General features: G+C 36.9%; 2 protein-coding genes across 2 annotated transcripts; both read right to left on the bottom strand.

The window, feature by feature from the left end:
- Window positions 1-7795: 7795 nt before the first annotated feature.
- gadd45ga (growth arrest and DNA-damage-inducible, gamma a) lies at window positions 7796-9437 on the bottom strand. The gene is made up of 4 exons (XM_048209591.1): window positions 9283-9437; window positions 9080-9181; window positions 8636-8846; window positions 7796-8525 (listed from the first exon to the last, which is right to left on the bottom strand). Exons 1-4 carry the CDS (start codon window positions 9333-9335, stop codon window positions 8412-8414), a joined length of 480 nt encoding a protein of 159 aa, XP_048065548.1. The 5' UTR covers window positions 9336-9437; the 3' UTR covers window positions 7796-8411.
- Window positions 9438-13312: 3875 nt separating this feature from the next.
- creb3l3l (cAMP responsive element binding protein 3-like 3 like) lies at window positions 13313-19187 on the bottom strand. The gene is made up of 10 exons (XM_048209590.1): window positions 19031-19187; window positions 18214-18345; window positions 17711-18050; window positions 17505-17602; window positions 17214-17306; window positions 17012-17118; window positions 16557-16625; window positions 16367-16451; window positions 16116-16206; window positions 13313-14537 (listed from the first exon to the last, which is right to left on the bottom strand). The coding sequence occupies exons 1-10, from the start codon at window positions 19154-19156 to the stop codon at window positions 14161-14163; spliced, it is 1518 nt and encodes a 505-aa protein (XP_048065547.1). The 5' UTR covers window positions 19157-19187; the 3' UTR covers window positions 13313-14160.
- Window positions 19188-19677: the final 490 nt, after the last annotated feature.

The following is a 19677-nucleotide window of genomic DNA, read 5'->3' as shown; positions in this document are numbered from 1 at the left end:
TGTATTGTATTATATTTTATATGTAAACAAATATTATTATTATTTTTTTAAATATTTAAATACATTTTTATTTTATTTATTCATATTATTTTAGACCAGCTGGGTACAGCTAATCAAAATGGCCATGGTAAAATGCTAATTTTTTTTTTTTTTAAAGTTACATTAAAATCTTAATAAATTGCTATTCATTTGTGTAAGTTGTGTGCATAGCCTTATAATTTTGTGTGTTATCTTTAAACCTGTAAGATATTACTTTTAAAATGTATTACTTGTTCATTTTATTATTTAAATGCATTTTATTTATTTATTTATTTATTTAAATGTTTTTGGACAAACTGGGAATTGCTCATCAAAATGGCCATGGCAAAATGTTACATTAAAATATTAATAGTGCTAATAGTTGTGAGCATATAGCCTTGCAAGTTGTTTAACATTACCTGTTGTACAGCATATAATCTCTCTATAATATTAATATTTTATAACGTTATTAAATATGACCCTAGTCAAAGGATGTCAAATATAACCTACTAACTAAAGGGAGGGGAATCTCTCCACACTAGATCAATGTCAATATCAGACTGATGTTGTTGGGAAGGCATTTGAGTGAGAGAGAACATGCTTTGAGTGTCTTGCTGTTTACTATTGCTTGTTTGGACATGTCAAGGGCATCAGTTGGTGACCCTGACCTTTCAGATCCATCTGTCAGAAAGACAAAACTTTTTTCATCCCACACTGAGCAGCTTCAAAATGTCATTTTCCCTTTATATTTTCTCTGCAACCTATTTTAGTTCATTTGTTTGCCTTTTACTCTGTACACCTGCCTGTGTGCGAAAGGTACAGAATAAAATCAAGAGAATGTAACTCACCTGTAAGTCTTTTTCTTTTGATCTATTAATCATGTCATTTGGTTGATCACACCGTAATGGCCTAGCTGTTAAAAGGTTTCTCTGTGTTTGTCTTTCTATTGTTTCTTTGTTATGTAGCAAATGTCTTTGATGACAAGCAGGTGCATTTATGGAGCTTAGACCATCATAAAGATCTCTGGAGTCAGTGAGGCTTCTAGACTCCTTTGATACCCTTGTGTAATCCTGTTAAACTCTAGGGGTTCTTGTACTGAGACAGTTCTATCTTATCCTTTTGGATTAGGGAACTATCCCTAGTGAATTGGAGAGGCCCTTTAATCTGTTTCTCTGAATCAAGCAGACTAGAAATCAGTTAGTGATACTATAATATTGTTCACTTTAAACATTCCCTTTATCAAACAAACTGGGCTTGTTCCTGTGTGCCGACAATTTTGTCTTAGAACAGTGGAACGATCAGAATACAGTGCTTCAGCCTGGATGGAGATGCTATCACTGTGAAAAATGTGACTCAAATATCCAAAAATTATGTCACGAGAGATGGCGTTGAACTACCTCATGTCTCAAAGCACATAACATTACAAAAACAATGAATGTAAACAAGTCAAAGAGCACTGACCTGTACCACCTGACTGCTGCAGATTCATTTCGGCGTTGATAGTGTTGCCATTGAAGCGCTATTCGAGTCACGAACCGCTCCGCCTTCCACAGATGATATAAATACATATAAATACATTTAGACCACATTACTTAGTGATTGCTATCGGGATGTGAAGAGACTTTCAACCAGCATAACAAAAAATGCTTTTGAGGCAAATCACCTACCCTACCTTTAACTATAAGTCCCTTGACACTGTGGATAAAAGTGATGACGGTGAAAAAGCAGCTCAGCCATGAGAGACACTTTCAAACACAACATGTTTTTAAACGCTAAACTGACGCTTCACTCATATACATGTATACGTCACAATAGGGAAGAAAATGGCGACTTTAAATGGGAATCTGCACATTCTGGAGTTTCGCATGAAAGTGAAAAAGTTCCCTATGCAAGTTAAGTTGGTCACACGAATTTGGTGCACTGACCAACAGAAAGTTGCTTAGTTTAAAAGTAACATCTGTCTGAGCTGTGCTTCATACTTTGCTACACTATTTACAATGGACAATGGCCTTTCACCCAATTATCGCTAATGTGATTGCACCATTATTGATTATACAAAAACATTGTGCCAGAAGCCAGTCAGAATTTTTTAGTCACTATAATAACGCACATCCTGATTTTGCAGAGTTAGACGCATTCCTGTGTCAACATATTTTGTTGATCCTGGAACAACATTCCTGTCTGAAAATGTAATCCTATAACTGTATCCCTACCCCTAAACATAACTCTACCCATAAGTTATCCCTGAAATCAGTGGGAAATGATAGGTGAGTAACACTGATGTAGAAACACCTAACCCTGGTTACCTGACATAAACTGTAAGTTTGTCCCTCAAATCTGATTGGTTGTTCGGAATGTTGTTCCAGGATCAACAACAATGTTGATCCAGGAACAAGTTGCTTTTGGTGAAATCAGTTTCTGCCTCTAATAATACCTTAAGAAATTCACCTCATACTTCTCTTTCTTGGCCTCCCAATTATCCTGAAGACATTTCTTGCATTTCTGTATGAAAGCTTTGTGAGAGTTCTTTTCATTACTCCATATGTAGCTCACATTTGGCAATCTGCTGTACCTGCAGCGGCATCTGCCACAGACTTTCAGATATCTCAGGCATGTGGAGAGGCACATAGTGCCGACATCGCAACATACCTACTGCATTTCATGTCTGTACGGACAAATCGTGTCTGTACAGTTCCGCATTTGATACTGATATTTCATGAATGTCGGCTCTGCATTCTGAAATAACTCACATACATGCTTATACCGACATATTTAGGCATCATATTCAAACATTAGCAGAGCTGCCAAATTTGTCACCATGCTTTTCCCACAATGACAGCATTGCATAGACACATGACTACAAAAGATAACCTAAAAATGTCAGGAATGCTGACGTTGTCTTCCACCCTGCAGTACTGCCTTAATAGTAGATCAATGCAAAGGAATGCAGAACAATCTGAGCAGCATGTGACCCATGAAGATCCTAGAGCTGCACTGCACTCATACCACACAGTTCTGACCTGAATGTAATGTCTGTACCCAGGCACTACAATGCTATTCTGGGACTGTTAGTTCATGTACTCTAAGATCAGAACGGGTTACATAAAGAGCAGCCTATCGTAATCCAGGAGATCACAGACTTCTTTGAAATGAAAAAGGTACTGCCTATTCTACAAGTACATTGAGTTTGTTTATCTGTTCCATGATACTGTTTAAGCATGCATTATTTGCTTCATGATTTGACTGATTTGCACAGCCAAGATGAGCTCTAATCATTACTATCAACTTTATATCTGGAAGTATTTACATTTACATTTTATCATTTAGGAGACACTTTTATCCAAAGCGACTTAAAAATGAGGAAGACAATAGAGGCAATCAAATCAACAATAGGGAAACAATATCTAAGTACTCTGGCAAGTCCCAGTTATTCTAGCACAGTACATATAGATAGTAATTAAAATATAGAATAGAATAATAGAATGGAACGCTTTCTTAAAAATGGCTAAAGACTTGGCTGCTTGGGTTGAGTTAGTCAGGTCATTCCACCAGCAGGGAACAACTTTGGGATGGCACCACAAGGCGCCCTTCACTTGCAGAATGCAAGCTTCTGGGGGGTACCTAAGTCTGAAGTAGAGAGTTTAGGTACAGGGGTGCAGATCCAATGGTTGTTCAACATCATTGCCTTGAATTTAATGTAAGTGGCAATTGGCAACCAGTGCAAATTGATGAAAAAAGATGCAACATGTGCTCTCTTCGGATCATTAAAGACTACTTTCGCTGCATTCTGGATCATTTGCAGAGGTTTGACAGTGCATGCTGGAAGGCCTGCCAAGAGAGAATTACAGCAGTCCACAAGAGCTTTGACCAGGAGTTGTGTAGCATGCTTTGATAGGAAGGGCACAAGCATTGAATTCATGGCATTAAGGTGCCATCATATTTACTGTTGCTAAGCGAATATATGTGTGAGCTCTGCTTCATACATCTACACCAGAGGTCTCCAAACTCTGTCCTGTAGTGCCGCTGTCCTGCAAAGTTTAGCTCCAACCCCAATTAAACACACCTGAACCAGCTAACCAATGTCTCGCATACAAGAAACTTTCAAGCAGGTGAGTTGGAGCTGGTTGGAGTAAAACTCTGCAGGACAGTGGTCCTCCAGGGCCAAGTTTGGAGACCCCTGATCTACACTATTGATAATAGACAACTGACGTTTTTGCCCACAAAATTTTGCCATGACTGCACATTTAGTCTTCCATCATAATATGTGTGAAAATATAACATTGAAGAACATCTTTATACAGTCCAAGTAGTTTAAAACAGCACTTTCAGAAAAAGCTGATGTCAAACTCCCATATCTGCACATCTCATTGTTCCTGAGTCATTAGACCAGGGATGTCCAAACTCTCCTACAGAGTTTAGCTCCAACTTGCCTCAACCCTCAATAAAATCATAAGAGAATCCTCTCATCCCAACCATAAACTGTTTAAATTGCTCCTGTCTGGGAAGAGGTACATGAGCATCCGCACTAGAACTAGCAAGCTTAGGGCCAGCTTCTTCCCATCAACCATCACCCTATTGAACTCTACATTACAACATTGGTTTATATTAATAATTGGAGCTATATATACAGTACGGTCCAAAAGTTTGGAACCACTAAGATTTTTAATGTTTTTAAAAGAAGTTTCGTCTGCTCACCAAGGCTACATTTATTTAATTAAAAATACAGTAAAAAACAGTAATATTGTGAAATATTATTACAATTTAAAATAACTGTGTACTATTTAAATATATTTGACAAAGTAATTTATTCCTGTGATGCAAAGCTGAATTTTCAGCATCGTTACTCCAGTCTTCAGTGTCACATGATCCTTCAGAAATCATTCTAATATGCTGATTTGCTGCTCAATAAACATTTATGATTATTTTCAATGTTGAAAACAGTTGTGTACTTTTTTTTTCAGGATTCCTTGATGAATAGAAAGTTCAAAAGAACAGCATTTATCTGAAATACAAAGCTTCTGTAGCATTATACACTACCGTTCAAAAGTTTGGGGTCAGTAAGAATTTTTATTTTTATTTTTTTGAAAAGAAATTAAAGAAATGAATACTTTTATTCAGCAAGGATGCATTAAATCAATCAAAAGTGGCAGTAAAGACATTTATAATGTTACAAAAGATTAGATTTCAGATAAACACTGTTCTTTTGAACTTTCTATTCATCAAATAATCCTGAAAAAAAATATTGTACACAAATATTTTGTACAATTGTACACATTAAATGTTTCTTGAGCAGCAGATCAGCATATTAGAATGATTTCTGAAGGATCATGTGACACTGAAGACTGGAGTAACGATGCTGAAAATTCAGCTTTGCCATCACAGGAATAAATTACTTTGTCAAATATATTTAAATAGTACACAGTTATTTTAAATTGTAATAATATTTCACAATATTACTGTTTTTTACTGTATTTTTAATTAAATAAATGTAGCCTTGGTGAGCAGACGAAACTTCTTTTAAAAACATTAAAAATCTTAGTGGTTCCAAACTTTTGGACTGTACTGTATATATATATATATATATATCTACACACCTGCCTGGAAGTTTCTAGTATGTAAGAGCTTGATTAGCTAGTTCAGGTGTGTTTAATTGGGGTTGGAGCTGAACTCTGCAGGACAGTGGCCCTCCAGGGGTAGGATTGGACACCCCTGCATTAGACCCAGAGAACACTGTGAACTCTGTGGCTTGTGATCAGAGCGAGCATTAGTGCTAACAGATGCCAGTACTACTGTCTGAGTTGAGTCACTAGCTGCAGGGCTTACAAAGGAGGGGCACATGTGTGCAATGCAGACATCACGCCAGCTGCAAAGTGGTTTTCAGGGTAAAATGTTTTTTTTTTTTCCTTGGTGTTTTGAAGCCTTGTGCACCTGTGAACACAAATGAAAAGACACATAATGTTTTAATCGGAGGGGAGTAACAAGTCAGTGCAGTTTATGGTGAGTAGTCTCATGCTGAAACTGTGAAATGCAACGAAGTGCACAGGGAAGTTTGGTGACCTTTTTAGTCACGTTTCCTGAATAGTACTCTGTGGAAATTCAATTCACAGAAGGCCTTTTGGTCTCTGAGAAAAAAACTACGCATCGTGCGGAAATATGATGAGAACTGTGTTTTGTATTGAGAGCATGTGAGGGCCCGTCGCAAGTCACATGCAGTGCACTCTCCATTGAGCAGGTGACAGATGTGTGAGTTGCTCAAGTCATTCAGCGAATGCAATCTCACCGTGGGGAAAAAAAATGACCAGACAGTGGAGGGCAGACATATTACAACATTTATTTAAAAAAAAAAAAAAAAGAAGTGTGAAATCTGTAGATTAGACACTGTCCCCTTCCCTAACTATAAAAGCAGTTCTGAAAAAGTGCTAACTGCACCTTTATAGACATTGTTTTCTTGAAATGGTTGTCTCTTTCCGCAAAGACCTAGACAGCTGTGATAAAAAGACAGCAAGCCGTTGTCTTTGTCTTGTCCTTGTGTTCTGCTTGTAGAGTGTCTGTCTGCCTGTCTAATTGGTTTTTAATTGCTCTCTGGTTTATGTAAATATACACACAGTGAACTGAGAATGAATGCCAACTCATATTTAAAATTCTCATTTGTCACAACTGTGATATCTAAAGTTGTTTTGGGCATGTGTGAATACTCCTTTCAAAGAAAATGGCCGTGGGTGTTTGTTACTAGAATGACCTTAAGGGGATCTCCATGGTACCTCCATTGTAATTGACCCAGTTTCTTGACTTCAATGCCTTAGCTGAATTAAGTTAACTGCAAAGATCAATTACTATCTGAGGGAGTGTATGAATCTTTTTGGGAAGCGGCTCTCTGCCGTTCTTTGTTTTCAAAAGCAGGTGTGTGTTGCTTTGTGCATACATTGTCAGTTGACTTTCAAGTGCACAAAGACTTTTCAGCGACTACCTGAAATGCTTTTTTACACTTCGCTTTGGCCATTGGTACACAACACCTGGTGCAAGTATTTGCTGTTAAACACATGCAGTTCTTTTCAGAAAATTTCCAGTGATGTAACTTTTGAGTCTGTGAGATGCAAAACTAACTGGACAGCGTATCTAGATCAAACAAACCACAAATGAGTATCTGTCTTACTGGTAGTTTAGCACCCTTTCTCTTGTAAAACCACAAACCATACGTACAAAATCATTGTGTTGAAATTGAGTGAATAAAGAGAGTCTGCAAAAGGAATAGGATTTCCATTAACTTTTTGGTACTAATGTACTATCATTTTTGCTAAATATTTTTACATTTAATTAGTTTTATATTTTGTAATTTTTAATGCAAAAACCAGAGCATGTTAGATTTAAAATCCGTTGTTTCCATTTTAAATACTGACACTGTCTTTATTTATGACCTTTACTGTAAAAACAGATGAATTTCTATTGTTGTGTTTGGTGAGTTCAGCTCAATTAGTCATCTAACAGATCTGGCTGTACACTGCCTCTGCTCCAAATGGATGGTGCAAAACCTACACATGACAGAAGTCAGTCCCCCATTTCAAAGGGGGCCCTTCAGTTGAGCAAGCGGTTTAAAGAAAGCAGCTGGTGCATGGGTGGTGAAAGGTCAGGCAGCGCTTGGAGAGATGCCAGTTTCTCTAGTGCAATTGCAACCTCTCTTTCCCTCATGTAGACTGAACTGCCATGAACTCTGATGTTACTGGGTGAAAATAAAACACATTGCTGCAAGCCAACAGCTTTGAAAAGAAACATACCATAATTGCATTTTTAAGGTATTTATTTCAAAAATTTATTGCAAAAAAAGGTGGCTTTGCCACAATTTGACATTGCATTGTGAATATTTGACAAAATAAAGCACAATTTCTAAATACCACCAAATACTGTAGGGAAATCCAGCTTTTTTCCCCCCAGGATATCACAAAAGACAAGTTACACTAGTGTCCATGTAATATTTTTCAGATAACATCCCAAGTGTCCATTCTTCAAATTCTTCAAAATATCACTTAAACTTAGTTCCTCTTTTAAAATCCACATCACACCAATTCCATGGCTCACCACCTCCGTCAATTTCATAAACGTGTTCTCACAGTCCACCTGTCCTTTTCTCTTCTATTGTCTCCATGATACCACCACAATAGACTTGAGTGGCACAGGAGCCTTGACTTTCCAATGCTCGTCCCAAAAAAAAAATCTGAACCTCAGCTTTTCCAGGACGGCCAACCGTACGCTGGGTCAGTCCACTTATCTTCCCGTTTTGTGGGTAATCCAGACAATATCTCAAAGCTTTTTAGCTTTGCACCGGTGTACCCTTCAGGATGGATGTATTCGACTTGTTTCTGGTTTCATTCACATGAACATGCCAAAGGCACCTCCCATCAACGTTCCGGCAGAGTAATAGTAGGCACCCATTCGTAGACATTGCGGCTCTCCTCACAGAACAAGCCCAATTTCTCAAGAGCAGAATCTTTCCAAGAATCAGAATTGGGGCTCTTTGGAAGGAAAAAAGAAGCAATATTAATATCACATGCAGATGTCGTGCAAATGTAGGTGTTGATAAATTGTAGGTGTAGATGCAATGGAAAGGAGGTGGTCTACTCACCGTTACAAGTATGCAGTGTGCGTCCTTAGGTTCCTCATCCTGATCGCTACCCACGATGTCAGCAAGACGTTCAATGTCATTCACACGAACAATGTTGATGTCGTTGTCAAAGCAGAAGGCTTGAATGAGAGTGAAGTGGATCTGCAAGGCGATGTCACATTCGTACTCCTCATCCGTAGCCAGGACGCAGAAAGCCACGCTGTCTGGGTCACTAAGGTTGCACAAAGGATAAATATTGATTAGGGAACGGTTCAACATGTTCTGCTTGCATATATGCATAAGGATGCAACCTGCTATTCATATTGGGAGGACTAATTGAAAAAGCCATTTCTATATGGCATATAGATATTCTATATAGTAGTTAGTTAGGACCTAATGAATACTACAAATAGCATTTTAACTTAGAAAAAAAAAGATTTTCTGTAATAAAAACCAGATACTTACACATTCATGACTTGTGCAGACTCATAAACCCCAACGGTAAGACAGTCCTGCTTTTTAGCGGAGACCAGGAGCTCCTCTAATGCTGTTCCTGCACTCTGCATTCTGGAGAATACAACCGGCTTGTTAGTACATGTACTTTACGTAGCATTTGATAGATAAAACGCAAAATAACGATAACAGCGTAAACTGAACAAGACACTCACCTATCGCCAGTAGTAGCTGCGTTATCTTGTCCACTAAATTCTTCAAAAGTCATTGTTTTAATCCACGTTAAGTCGCGTTTCGCGTGTCTTTTCTCTGCTGTGAGCTGTGAGTTTGTGATGCCGTATTAAGCGCTCGCTGTGTTTTATACGGGATCAGCTGAATTTCTCGGCAGTGGGCGGACATTCCGCTCATCCTCGGTTCTGATTGGCTCGCGGCACGGGTGTATGGAAATCACTCTGATGCAAGTGCCTTTGCCTGTAAACAGCCCACGTGGGTGTTCAAATATCACTCCATCAACAACACAAAGCAAGCACGGCTCGTGCTCTTTCTGAGTACAAACTGTGTGAATTTGTTGAGTTCATTTTCTTTAATCTTCCATCTCAGAAGACGGAATATATATATCATAACACTCACTGCAAACATATTTAGTTTTTCATTAAGACTTTATTTGGCATTTTTTTTTTTTTTCTTGTAGGGGTCTTTACAAAGTAGGTGAATTCAGGTGTTGTGTCAGATTGTTGTTGTTGCTCCAGTTTAAACCAGCTAGCTATGTATTCAGCAGGGTTACTGTCCTTGTGGGGACGTTTCCCCCCACCCACAATGTAAGCAAAACATGACCCCCACCCCCCAAGACCCACACACACACACACACACACACACGCACACAAAGACTGGTGAGTGAGGCACACGCCACTCTTTTGCATTTGTAAAGGAGTCATCCTAATTTATGTGTCTTTGTCGTGTGCCTGCTTGGCTTGCCATAAAGCAGGAATAATAGCCCCATGTCCCACCTGCCCCTGGCTTTGTTACACCCTGCAGAAAGTGTGCCCAGTGAGATCAAGAGCCAAAACTTTTGTTCCTACATTTTGGAAGTGAGTCAGTTTAATGCATACATAAATAAAAATAGCACTCCACCCTTAACCCGCATTAGCTCTTAATACCACATGTAAAACGGTGAGCAATGTTATTAGACTAACAATTAATTAATTATTCAGCACCATCTTGATACAGCATCACTTGCACATATCAGACTACAACATCAAGACTATTGAAAGCTCTTTGTAATGCTCTATGCAGTACCCTGCTGACCAGTCTAAGCTGGTTTGCTGGTTTTAACTGGTCTCAGCTGGTTTTATAGGGGTTTTAGGCACTTTTGAGATAGTCAGGATTGTAGACTTGTTGAAGACCATCTTCTGAGAACAACTAAGACCATTATACCAGCTTTTTTGCAGATTTAAACTGCTGCAGGGAAGAGCACGACTTGATCTATGTCTGTTTGCAACTTTTAAAGACGTCTCTCCTAATATACCAAACGCTGTAATTACTAGTATACCTCTCATTAAACCATTAAGATTTGGGGCTTATGTTATGTGTGGTATGTCTTGCAGATTTGAACCAAGTGTGTGTAGGGCGTCATCTAGCGGTTGAGCTGTGCATATAGCGCGACCTTTCACGCAGTGTGGCCTATAGTGAGTCACGCTATACAGATGAAAGAGACACATTTGCTTATCATCAGCTCAAATAGCAGGGATGAGTATTTGCTCATTTTAAACGCAACATGAATTCATGCATCTGAAATGAAACTTGCAGGGTATTGATACATGATACCTCGGTAAAGCTGTACAAATGATGATCGAACGTGGAATAACGTCAATAGATTTATTGTTACTTCTCTGCAGAACCAATGATAGCGCAGTGATGCGAGATGTTCTGGCGCCATCTGCAGGTACAGCAAGGAAGTTACATCACCGATTTATCAACGTTCCAAAGATATTTCAATTTCCCTTAAAATCTTCTAATTTATTCTTGCTCATGGATATTTGAGCGTTCTCATATTTTAGATTGTAAACAATGACATTTTGTACTTCTTTTAAAGGATTAGTTCACTTTCAAATTACAATTTCCTGATAATTTACTCACCCCCATGTCGTCCAAGATGTCCATGTCCTACTTTCTTCAGTCGAAAAGAAATTAAGGTTTTTGATGAAAACATTACAGGATTTTTCTCCATATAGTGGACTTCAATGGCCTCCAAATGGTTGAAGATCACAATTAGTTTCAGTGCAGCTTCGAAGAGCTTTAAATGATAACTTACCAGACAAGGAATAAGGGTCTTATCTAGAGAAACCATCACTCATTTTCTAAAAAATAAAAAAAATTATATACATTTTAACAATAAATGCTCATCTTGAACTAGCTCTCTTCTTCTTCTTCTCTATTGGAATTCCGGCAGTGTAGACACTGCTAAGTGTATTACTGCCCTCCACAGGTTAAAGTTTGAACTAATTGTTTTATACTTGCACTAGCATAGTGTATATTAGGGCTGCACGATATATCGCATGAGATTGTCACGCGCATTTCGTCAGTAAAGCCGTAGATCACTGACAAGCCACGCAATATCGCGTTTATATCGCAGATGAATCGCCTTCGATAATGAACGCGATATTGCGTGGCTTGTCAGTGAACTACGGTTCTGTCTATTAAATGCCGCTCCATTTGAAAGCAGGTGATGGCGATTTAGCGGTAATCAGGGAACTGGCTTTACTGGCGAAATGCGCGTGACAATCTCATGCGATATATCGTGCAGCCCTAGTGTATATGACAATTTAGTTCAAACTTTGACCTGTGGAGGGCAGTACTACACTTAGCAGTGTCTACACTGCCGGAATTCTAATAGAGAATAAGAAGAAGAGAGCTAGTTCATGATGAGCATTTATGGTTAAAATATATAAAATTTTTATTTTTTTTAGAAAATGAGCAATGGTTTCTCTAGATAAGACCCTTATTCCTCGTCTGGGATCGCTGTAAACTGTAATTTTGACCTTCAACCATTTGGAGGCCATTGAAGTTCAATATATGGAGAATAATCCTGGAATGTTTTCATCAAAAACCTTAATTTCTTTTCGACTGAAGAAAGAAAGACATGAACATCTTGGATGACATGGGGGTGAGTAAATTATCAGGGAATTTTAATTTGAAAGTGGACTAATCCTTTAAGGTTATGACTTTGTGTATGCTGGAGACGGTAAAATATATATATATATATATATATATATATATATATATACTATGTACAGATTTGCATCTCAGTTTTGGTTAGTGCATTTGCATTAAAGTCAGACAGGATAACTGTGGTTAATTTTTGTTAATTTGCATTTCCTTCTAGCAGCCAAAAGAGGACACATCTGGTTGTAATAACATGCTGGGACATGTACAGAAGATTGACCTAGTTTCAATGTAAGACTTTTGTAGATCACTTTCTAAGAATCTCTGTGGTGTTTTGAAATTAATGCAGGGCCGGATTTTTACTTAATATTGTGACACGCAAAAGAACGTCACGGCCCTATCTGAGGCAGTAAGTACATCAATATTATACTTTTTTTTTTTTATCAATTTACAGGCTATAAAGTTTATTGTAGCTATGTGGGCACTCATTTTTTCCTTGGCATTTGGCCAAAATTGCATGTTATAAAAGATGAAGAGCTTAGCACAAATGCTAGACTAAGATACTCATCTCCTCAAATACATAGAATATTAGCCTTTATATAGGCTTATAAGTGTTTCTTGAGTAAATAAAACGCTGTACTTATTCAAACCAGTTTTCTATTTACACTTGCATTGCAAACAAGCAGAAATCCAAACTGCGTGAAGCACAGGCGAGTGGAGTTATGAGACCGACCGTGTAAGGATCCAATGGAGTTACGAGGTTTAGTCACAAGCTCTTGTAAAACCCAGACAGACAAAAGGTGAACAATAATAATGATTATTAATGGAAAAAAAAAAAAGACAAAATATGGAGATACAAGATTTCTGCCCGATATGTAAAATGGTATATTTAGATAGTAATTGTCTTACAGTTTTTTACTATTAGAGTAAAATAATAATTATCATTATTATTATAATAATAATTAATACTGTTTCCACACCCCGAGGATGCATCATTTCTAGAATTATAAACAAGTCTTTATTGTTTTAGTTGTCATTTCTTTGTATCAAATTTCATTGTGAAGAATGACAAAAATGCACATCTTTATAGTAAACTGATCATTTTTAATTAATAATAACATGATCAAGACAGAAATAAACAGTTTATGAACATTCCAAGTTTATAGACACATCAGTGCATCATATGACCAAAGATTGAAAGAAATCAATAAAAAAGACTGCAATAAAATAAGTCTTTCAAGAGACGAAACAAAATATAAACATCAAAAATGACGTAAAAATGCTTCTCTGACACAGCAGATCATGACATTTGTTTCATATGTATATACATATATAGACATAAACACTTTATTATTATTGTGTGGATATGTGCAACACTATACCCCCTCTAAAAGGTACATTTAAAGCTAAATTTACAGCGGTTTAACGGAAGGGGTTCTAAGCCACAAATAATGCACAAGCAGAAAACAACCTTTACATCAAAAATTTCTTTTCCCTTTTCTAAATACACTCCCATGTCACTATGACTGATCATTTTTCAGTAGTGGAATCTCTTTAAGCATGTGGTTCCCTTACTAAAAAAGGGAAAATAATATTTTACTAGATGCCCAAATGTCCTAAAACGTCTCAAGTAATACAGACAAATGAATACATTCCCTAAATGTACTAAAACTCAATGGGGACGCAATGCAGAGTTCAATACAATATAACTCCTTCACGTTTCCATTGAAAAAGAAACATCATTGGTGCAGATGAAAATAAACAATAATGGCTGGATATCGAAAAAGTGCTATTATAGCATGACAGTAGATCCATGTAAAAAAATTTTAAAAAAAATTAAAAAATGGTCAGACTGTGATGCTACAATGAAGAGAAATGGCTAGACTGAATCTTTTATCTAAAACAAAGCAAGGTTCGTTTTAGATGCTTTCCTACATTTCATCTGACCGGTGCTGTTGTATTATAACCGACGTGGGTTTCTGCTCCATCCAGCTCTCCTTGGTTTTGCTCTGCCCGTCGTAGATCACCGGAGACGCTGCGGAGTTCCTGTGAGACTCTGAGAGAGCTCCGTCCGCTTTGAGATCTGACTGGGCAGTGGTGGGGAAGTCCGAGGAGGAGTTGCTGTTGACACCAGACTCAGAGTCAGACTGCTCCACCCGCTGGTAGTCAGGTGTGTGGTTCTGACCGCCGGACTGCAGCACCTGGTTATTCTCTATAGCAGGCAGTAGAAGGACATCCTGATCCGGCACCTCTTTAGCATAGTCCTCTTTCATGATAGCTGGGAAAGACCGCAGGGATCGGGACATTGCTAGAAAGCAGAGGAAACCCGAATTATTAAATTACTTAGTTGCAAAATTGACGCTAAAATAAAAATATTTTAACACCAATCCCTTTCTGCTCTTCTTATAATATAGTAATGTAAATAGCTTTATATTTCTTTATTTTGATTTTTTAACCTTATTTTGCTCCTAGATAGCTAAGAAACATGAAGCTGTGTAATTAATTTGCATATTTATTTTATTATTCAGAATTAATAGAATATTTATTTTTAAAACTTTTAATCAGTGTTTATTTTTTTTGGGTGTATGCTATTAATTCTTATGCAATTTGTTAATATTTATATTATATTTTTAAATTAATTAAAAAAAAAAAATAAAGTCAACATGAAATCAAAATTGATACCATATTGTTCCGAATATAAGACCCCCCCCCCCCTTTTGTATTTTATAAAGAAAATTTTCATAAAGAAAATGCTTTTATTCAAAAATAATTTTAATATTGCATATTTTTCATATTTTAATTTTTGTATTGAAAGTATGGTAAATACTGGTAAAATGTACCAGCATTTAAAAATAAACACTTTTTTGGCATACCATAAAAATAAAGCTATCCATCTCATAGTGAAAATCACGTAGCCTACCAAAATTTAATTAACGGTAGAAGTGAAATCTTATTGTAGTTTTGAAATCTGGGTAACTTCTTACATTTTAAAATCGCGTATGGAGAAATTTGGTCCCGTCAGCGAGGCACGCAAACATGACAGTCACTCGACTCTTTTAGATGGTAAGCTTTTCTTTGACTTAGAGTTTTTAAGGCTGACTTTGGTAACATTTTATTTTACAGTGTCCTTGTTACACATGTTACATGTATTTACTATAGTAATAACTAAAAATTATGCATAATTACATCTAATCCTAAACCTAGCCTAGCCCTATAGTAAGTACATGTAGTTAATTAACATTACACTCTGACACACGTGTTTTACACGTATTTGGCGCCACCTATTGTTGGGGATGTATTAATGACGTAAAAGTCTAGACCCTGAATATAAGACAAACCTGGGTTTTTTTTTTTCAGATGTATTTCTTATATTCGGAACAATACGGTAATTCTTATTTTTATGGAATATTGCAGTATTTATAATAAATGATTTATTCATGCATATTTTTTTTTTATTTTCTTAATGTCCTTCATAATCTTTAATCAAAATAACTTTATCTCCCTCTTGCAGCGACATCTCTTCTCTGATGACGTGTTTACTGGCGTGAGGGCGGGACAACCTGTCACTAATATGACATCACAGCAACAGCAAAACACAACCATTCAATTAATTCCCTAAGGACATTTTTTCTTGTTTGAGAAGCTGTTTCACTCTGATATATGTTACAATAAGGAAGAAAAGGCTATCTTCTGTTTCATGCCGACTTTAAATAAATGTGTTATTGCTGTAGTGTTGAAATTGGCATTGAGAATTGTGAAACTTCACTGGTACACCACTGATTACTGAAATGGCAATATTCTATAAGTAGACCAAAACATAGCAGAACAACAAGCAGGACAACATTCCTCACTACCCTACAGGAACAATGACAAACATTGTGCTCACATTTAGATGACGTATAGAGCTCTTTCTGATTGCTGCTGCCAAAAGGATTGACTGAGGGGAAGATGATCAGACAAAAAGAAAGCAGGAACACCTAGAAAAGTCAAGACAGAGAGAGAAGGTCAAGAAATGCATCACACTGCCATTGTATTCATGTAAGACAGAACGCTCAGATTACATGCTGGTGAAAGTTTACACTCATACGTCATATTTCTTTTAAGACCAATCCAAATGCCACAGTGGTGAATACTCACCATAATACAAGTGCTGGTCGTGGTGGTTTTCATTGTGGACATTTTCACCATAGCTTGCAGTTTTCTTAGCTGTTCAATGAGGGACCTAAAGATACAAAAATTCTAGTTAATAGCATTTAGATATTATTATAACCTTCACTAAGATTAATTAAATAGAAAATAATGTTTTTCTGATATGATGAACACGTACATGTTTTGTTTCTGCAGCATCTCAACTTTCTTTTGTAATTCCTGGTTGTGAGCAGTGCAGATCGCCACCCTATGGACATACAAAACATTTATTTCAATTACTTAAACAAAAAAGTTATTTATTATTAATATTTGATCTTTTGAACTTTCTATTTATTACAGAATCCTTGAGCAACAAATCAGAATATTAGAATGATTTCTGAAGGATCATGTGACACTGAAGACTAGCTGCTGAAAATGCAGTTTTCCCCTTACAAGAATAAGTTATATTTTAAAATATGTTAAAATAGAAAACAGTTATTTTAAATTGTAATATTACTATTTTTTCAGCCTTGGTGAGCATAAGTAATAATTGTAATCAAATGTTTTAAATGCACAAAATATATCATTCATTCCTGAAACCTTATTAATGGAATTAATTATAGATCATGATAACAATTAAATCTTCACACTAACCTGTTTTCTAGACCATCAACATAAACTTTCTTCTTCTTGCGACTCTCCTGAGCAGACTGCTTGTTCCGGATCTTTCTCCTCACCCTCTTCAAGGTCCGTTCCTCTGCCTAAAGAAACACAGCATTTTAACTAACACCATCATATTATATTTCATATAAACTTCAATATAAAATCATCATAAATCAGAAACCATTTCTCTTACCTTTGTAAGAGGCATGTGAGTTGGAATGGTTGAACCTTCTTTCGCCAGAAGTCTCCTCTCCTCATCGGTCAAAACAATCTCCTTGAATTGGAACTGGAGACAAAATATATGCACATTATAGACTCGTTCAGACTGATTTTTGCGTATATCCAATACGATCATCTTTAACAAGTATGTACAGCAAAAAAACAAAACAAAAAACAATTTTTACAAATCTAAATCGAATACACAAAAAAATCACATTTGGACTGACAGTCTGAATCATCTGGAATCTGATCATTTGGATTGTACCTGGTGGTCTGGTTTGCTATTCTGTGTGGATTCTTCAATCATATATGAGCAGGGTGGCTCAGGGGAGAAGTCGTCTTCCATACTGACATCAAAATCATCTGACGGGAAGAAAATAAACTTAAGATGGGACACTTAAGCCATTTGAACAAATAAACAAAACAAGAATATTTCATGCACCCCTACACACCACCAGAGCATTATCTTACCAACATCTATTAAGACATCGGACTCGGGATTCTCTGAGCGGACACTCAGCAGGGCGTTTGTGTCCTGTGGGAGGGTGTAACAGTGGTCTGTCTGCACCACCTGCGCCTCGTAGCTCTCCGTCACACACTCGGAATAAAGCAGGGGTTCGAGGCCTGGACTGGGGATGGTGTCTGTCTCACTGCCATCATGTGGACTTTGGCAGTGTGGGGGGGTGGTGTCCTCAGAGATGCCACTGTCACTGCCATGAGGAGACTGAGACAAGTAGTTGACAGACAGACCATCCTCTCCCTCACCCAGAAGACTGCTGAGGAAGTCCTCTGTATCCATTCCATCCAGCATCTGCAACAATAAAAGATAAGCAATAAAACTATCTATCTATCAAATACAATGAGTTTCACATCAGACTAGCTCTATGATTGCTTATATTATAGCTTCTGCATGAGAAAAACATGAAAATAGAAATTGTTTTTAGGTTTAGATCAATGACATGAAGGTTACGTACATCATGCCCTGAAAGCAAATCATCCAGCAAGTTATTCCCCTCTGTGAGGAACAGATCACCGGATCCTGGGTCTTCATCTGGGAATATTAGACCAAGAAGGTCTGCATTCTCCATATCCTCGCTTACTGACATCTAAAAGAGATTTAGAGAGGTAGAAATCAAATGAGACTATATAAAAACAGGGTAGGTCCGCAGTGACACTGCGCAGTGACAGGCAGCTCGATCAAGTTCAGACCCCGCCCACTCATCATGTGACTGGAAATACCGTCTTAAACGGAACAACACAAATGACAGCTAACATAACAACTTCACAGCATTGATAGTCCAGCGCATAAGTCACAAGTGCAAACATAAAACGGTTGTGTGTGTGATACACAGTTTTAAGCCCAGTTAAAGCCTGCAGGAAATGCTACTGTAACACGATGACAGCTCTTGGTGCAGATAATAACTAATAATAATTAGTTACTAGTGCCACGACAGATATTATTTGAATCTGATTTGGTTGTATGACATCATTTTCTATATGTTCAACACAATATGTGACGAAATATTTATTTTTACATTTATTTTTCAAATGTATTAATTAATAATAATAGAACAGAATATCATAGAATAGAACAATAGAATCCATTGTGAAAAATGTTAGGATAAATGGAATACATTATATCACGCAAATACAGTATCTGATAAAGCATTTGGTAGGTCTGACGTTTGACAGCTTTACCATAACTGAATTGTGAGGAAATCTGAATTTTGCTGAGGAAGGCAAAGTCGACATGACACATCCATCTAAAAATGCTGTAAAATAAACTCTTACCTCAGTTGATGTTGTACCGTAACAAGATAGGTTGACATATACAACAAATAGGAAGTGCCTTCTCTCTTTGTGTTGAAACGCTGTTCCTGATGAAATCACCCTCCAACGAGGCAAAAATTGCGTCATCACGTAAAAGCGCGTCAGCACGTGCACGTCTTCCTTGAAAGGCTTCTTGGGAGTTGTAGTGTAAATAAATCATGCCTCTAATAAGCCATTTATGATTGTGTACTTTTGTAAAACTTTACATGTGAAAATGTTATTGTAAGTTTAAATTGAGAAAAACTTCATTTGAAAAATTATTTGATTATAAAAACAAAAGTTAAATAGAAACTTAAATGTGCAAAAACACCTCTAGTGTCCATTCTAGTCTACTATGCATACTGCCTATGCATATCGTGTATATATTGCATATTTATAAATCACGTTTTTTTTTTGTATACATGTATTTTATGTTTTTTTTTTGAGGACTCTGAACTGACATGATTTTTATACTGTTCAAAATAAATTTACATTGTATTAGCTAAAACTAACATTTACAAGGAACATTCTGCATTTTTAAAAATAAATAAAATAAATAAATAAATAATTTAGTATTATTTATAAGCTGTTTTTGTCATGCCACATAAATTCCAGGTTTACCTATCCTT

This window comes from Megalobrama amblycephala, linkage group LG12 (genome assembly GCF_018812025.1).
Source record: "Megalobrama amblycephala isolate DHTTF-2021 linkage group LG12, ASM1881202v1, whole genome shotgun sequence".
Lineage (NCBI taxonomy): Eukaryota > Metazoa > Chordata > Actinopteri > Cypriniformes > Xenocyprididae > Megalobrama > Megalobrama amblycephala.
This window is presented reverse-complemented; position numbering and strand designations above follow the sequence as displayed.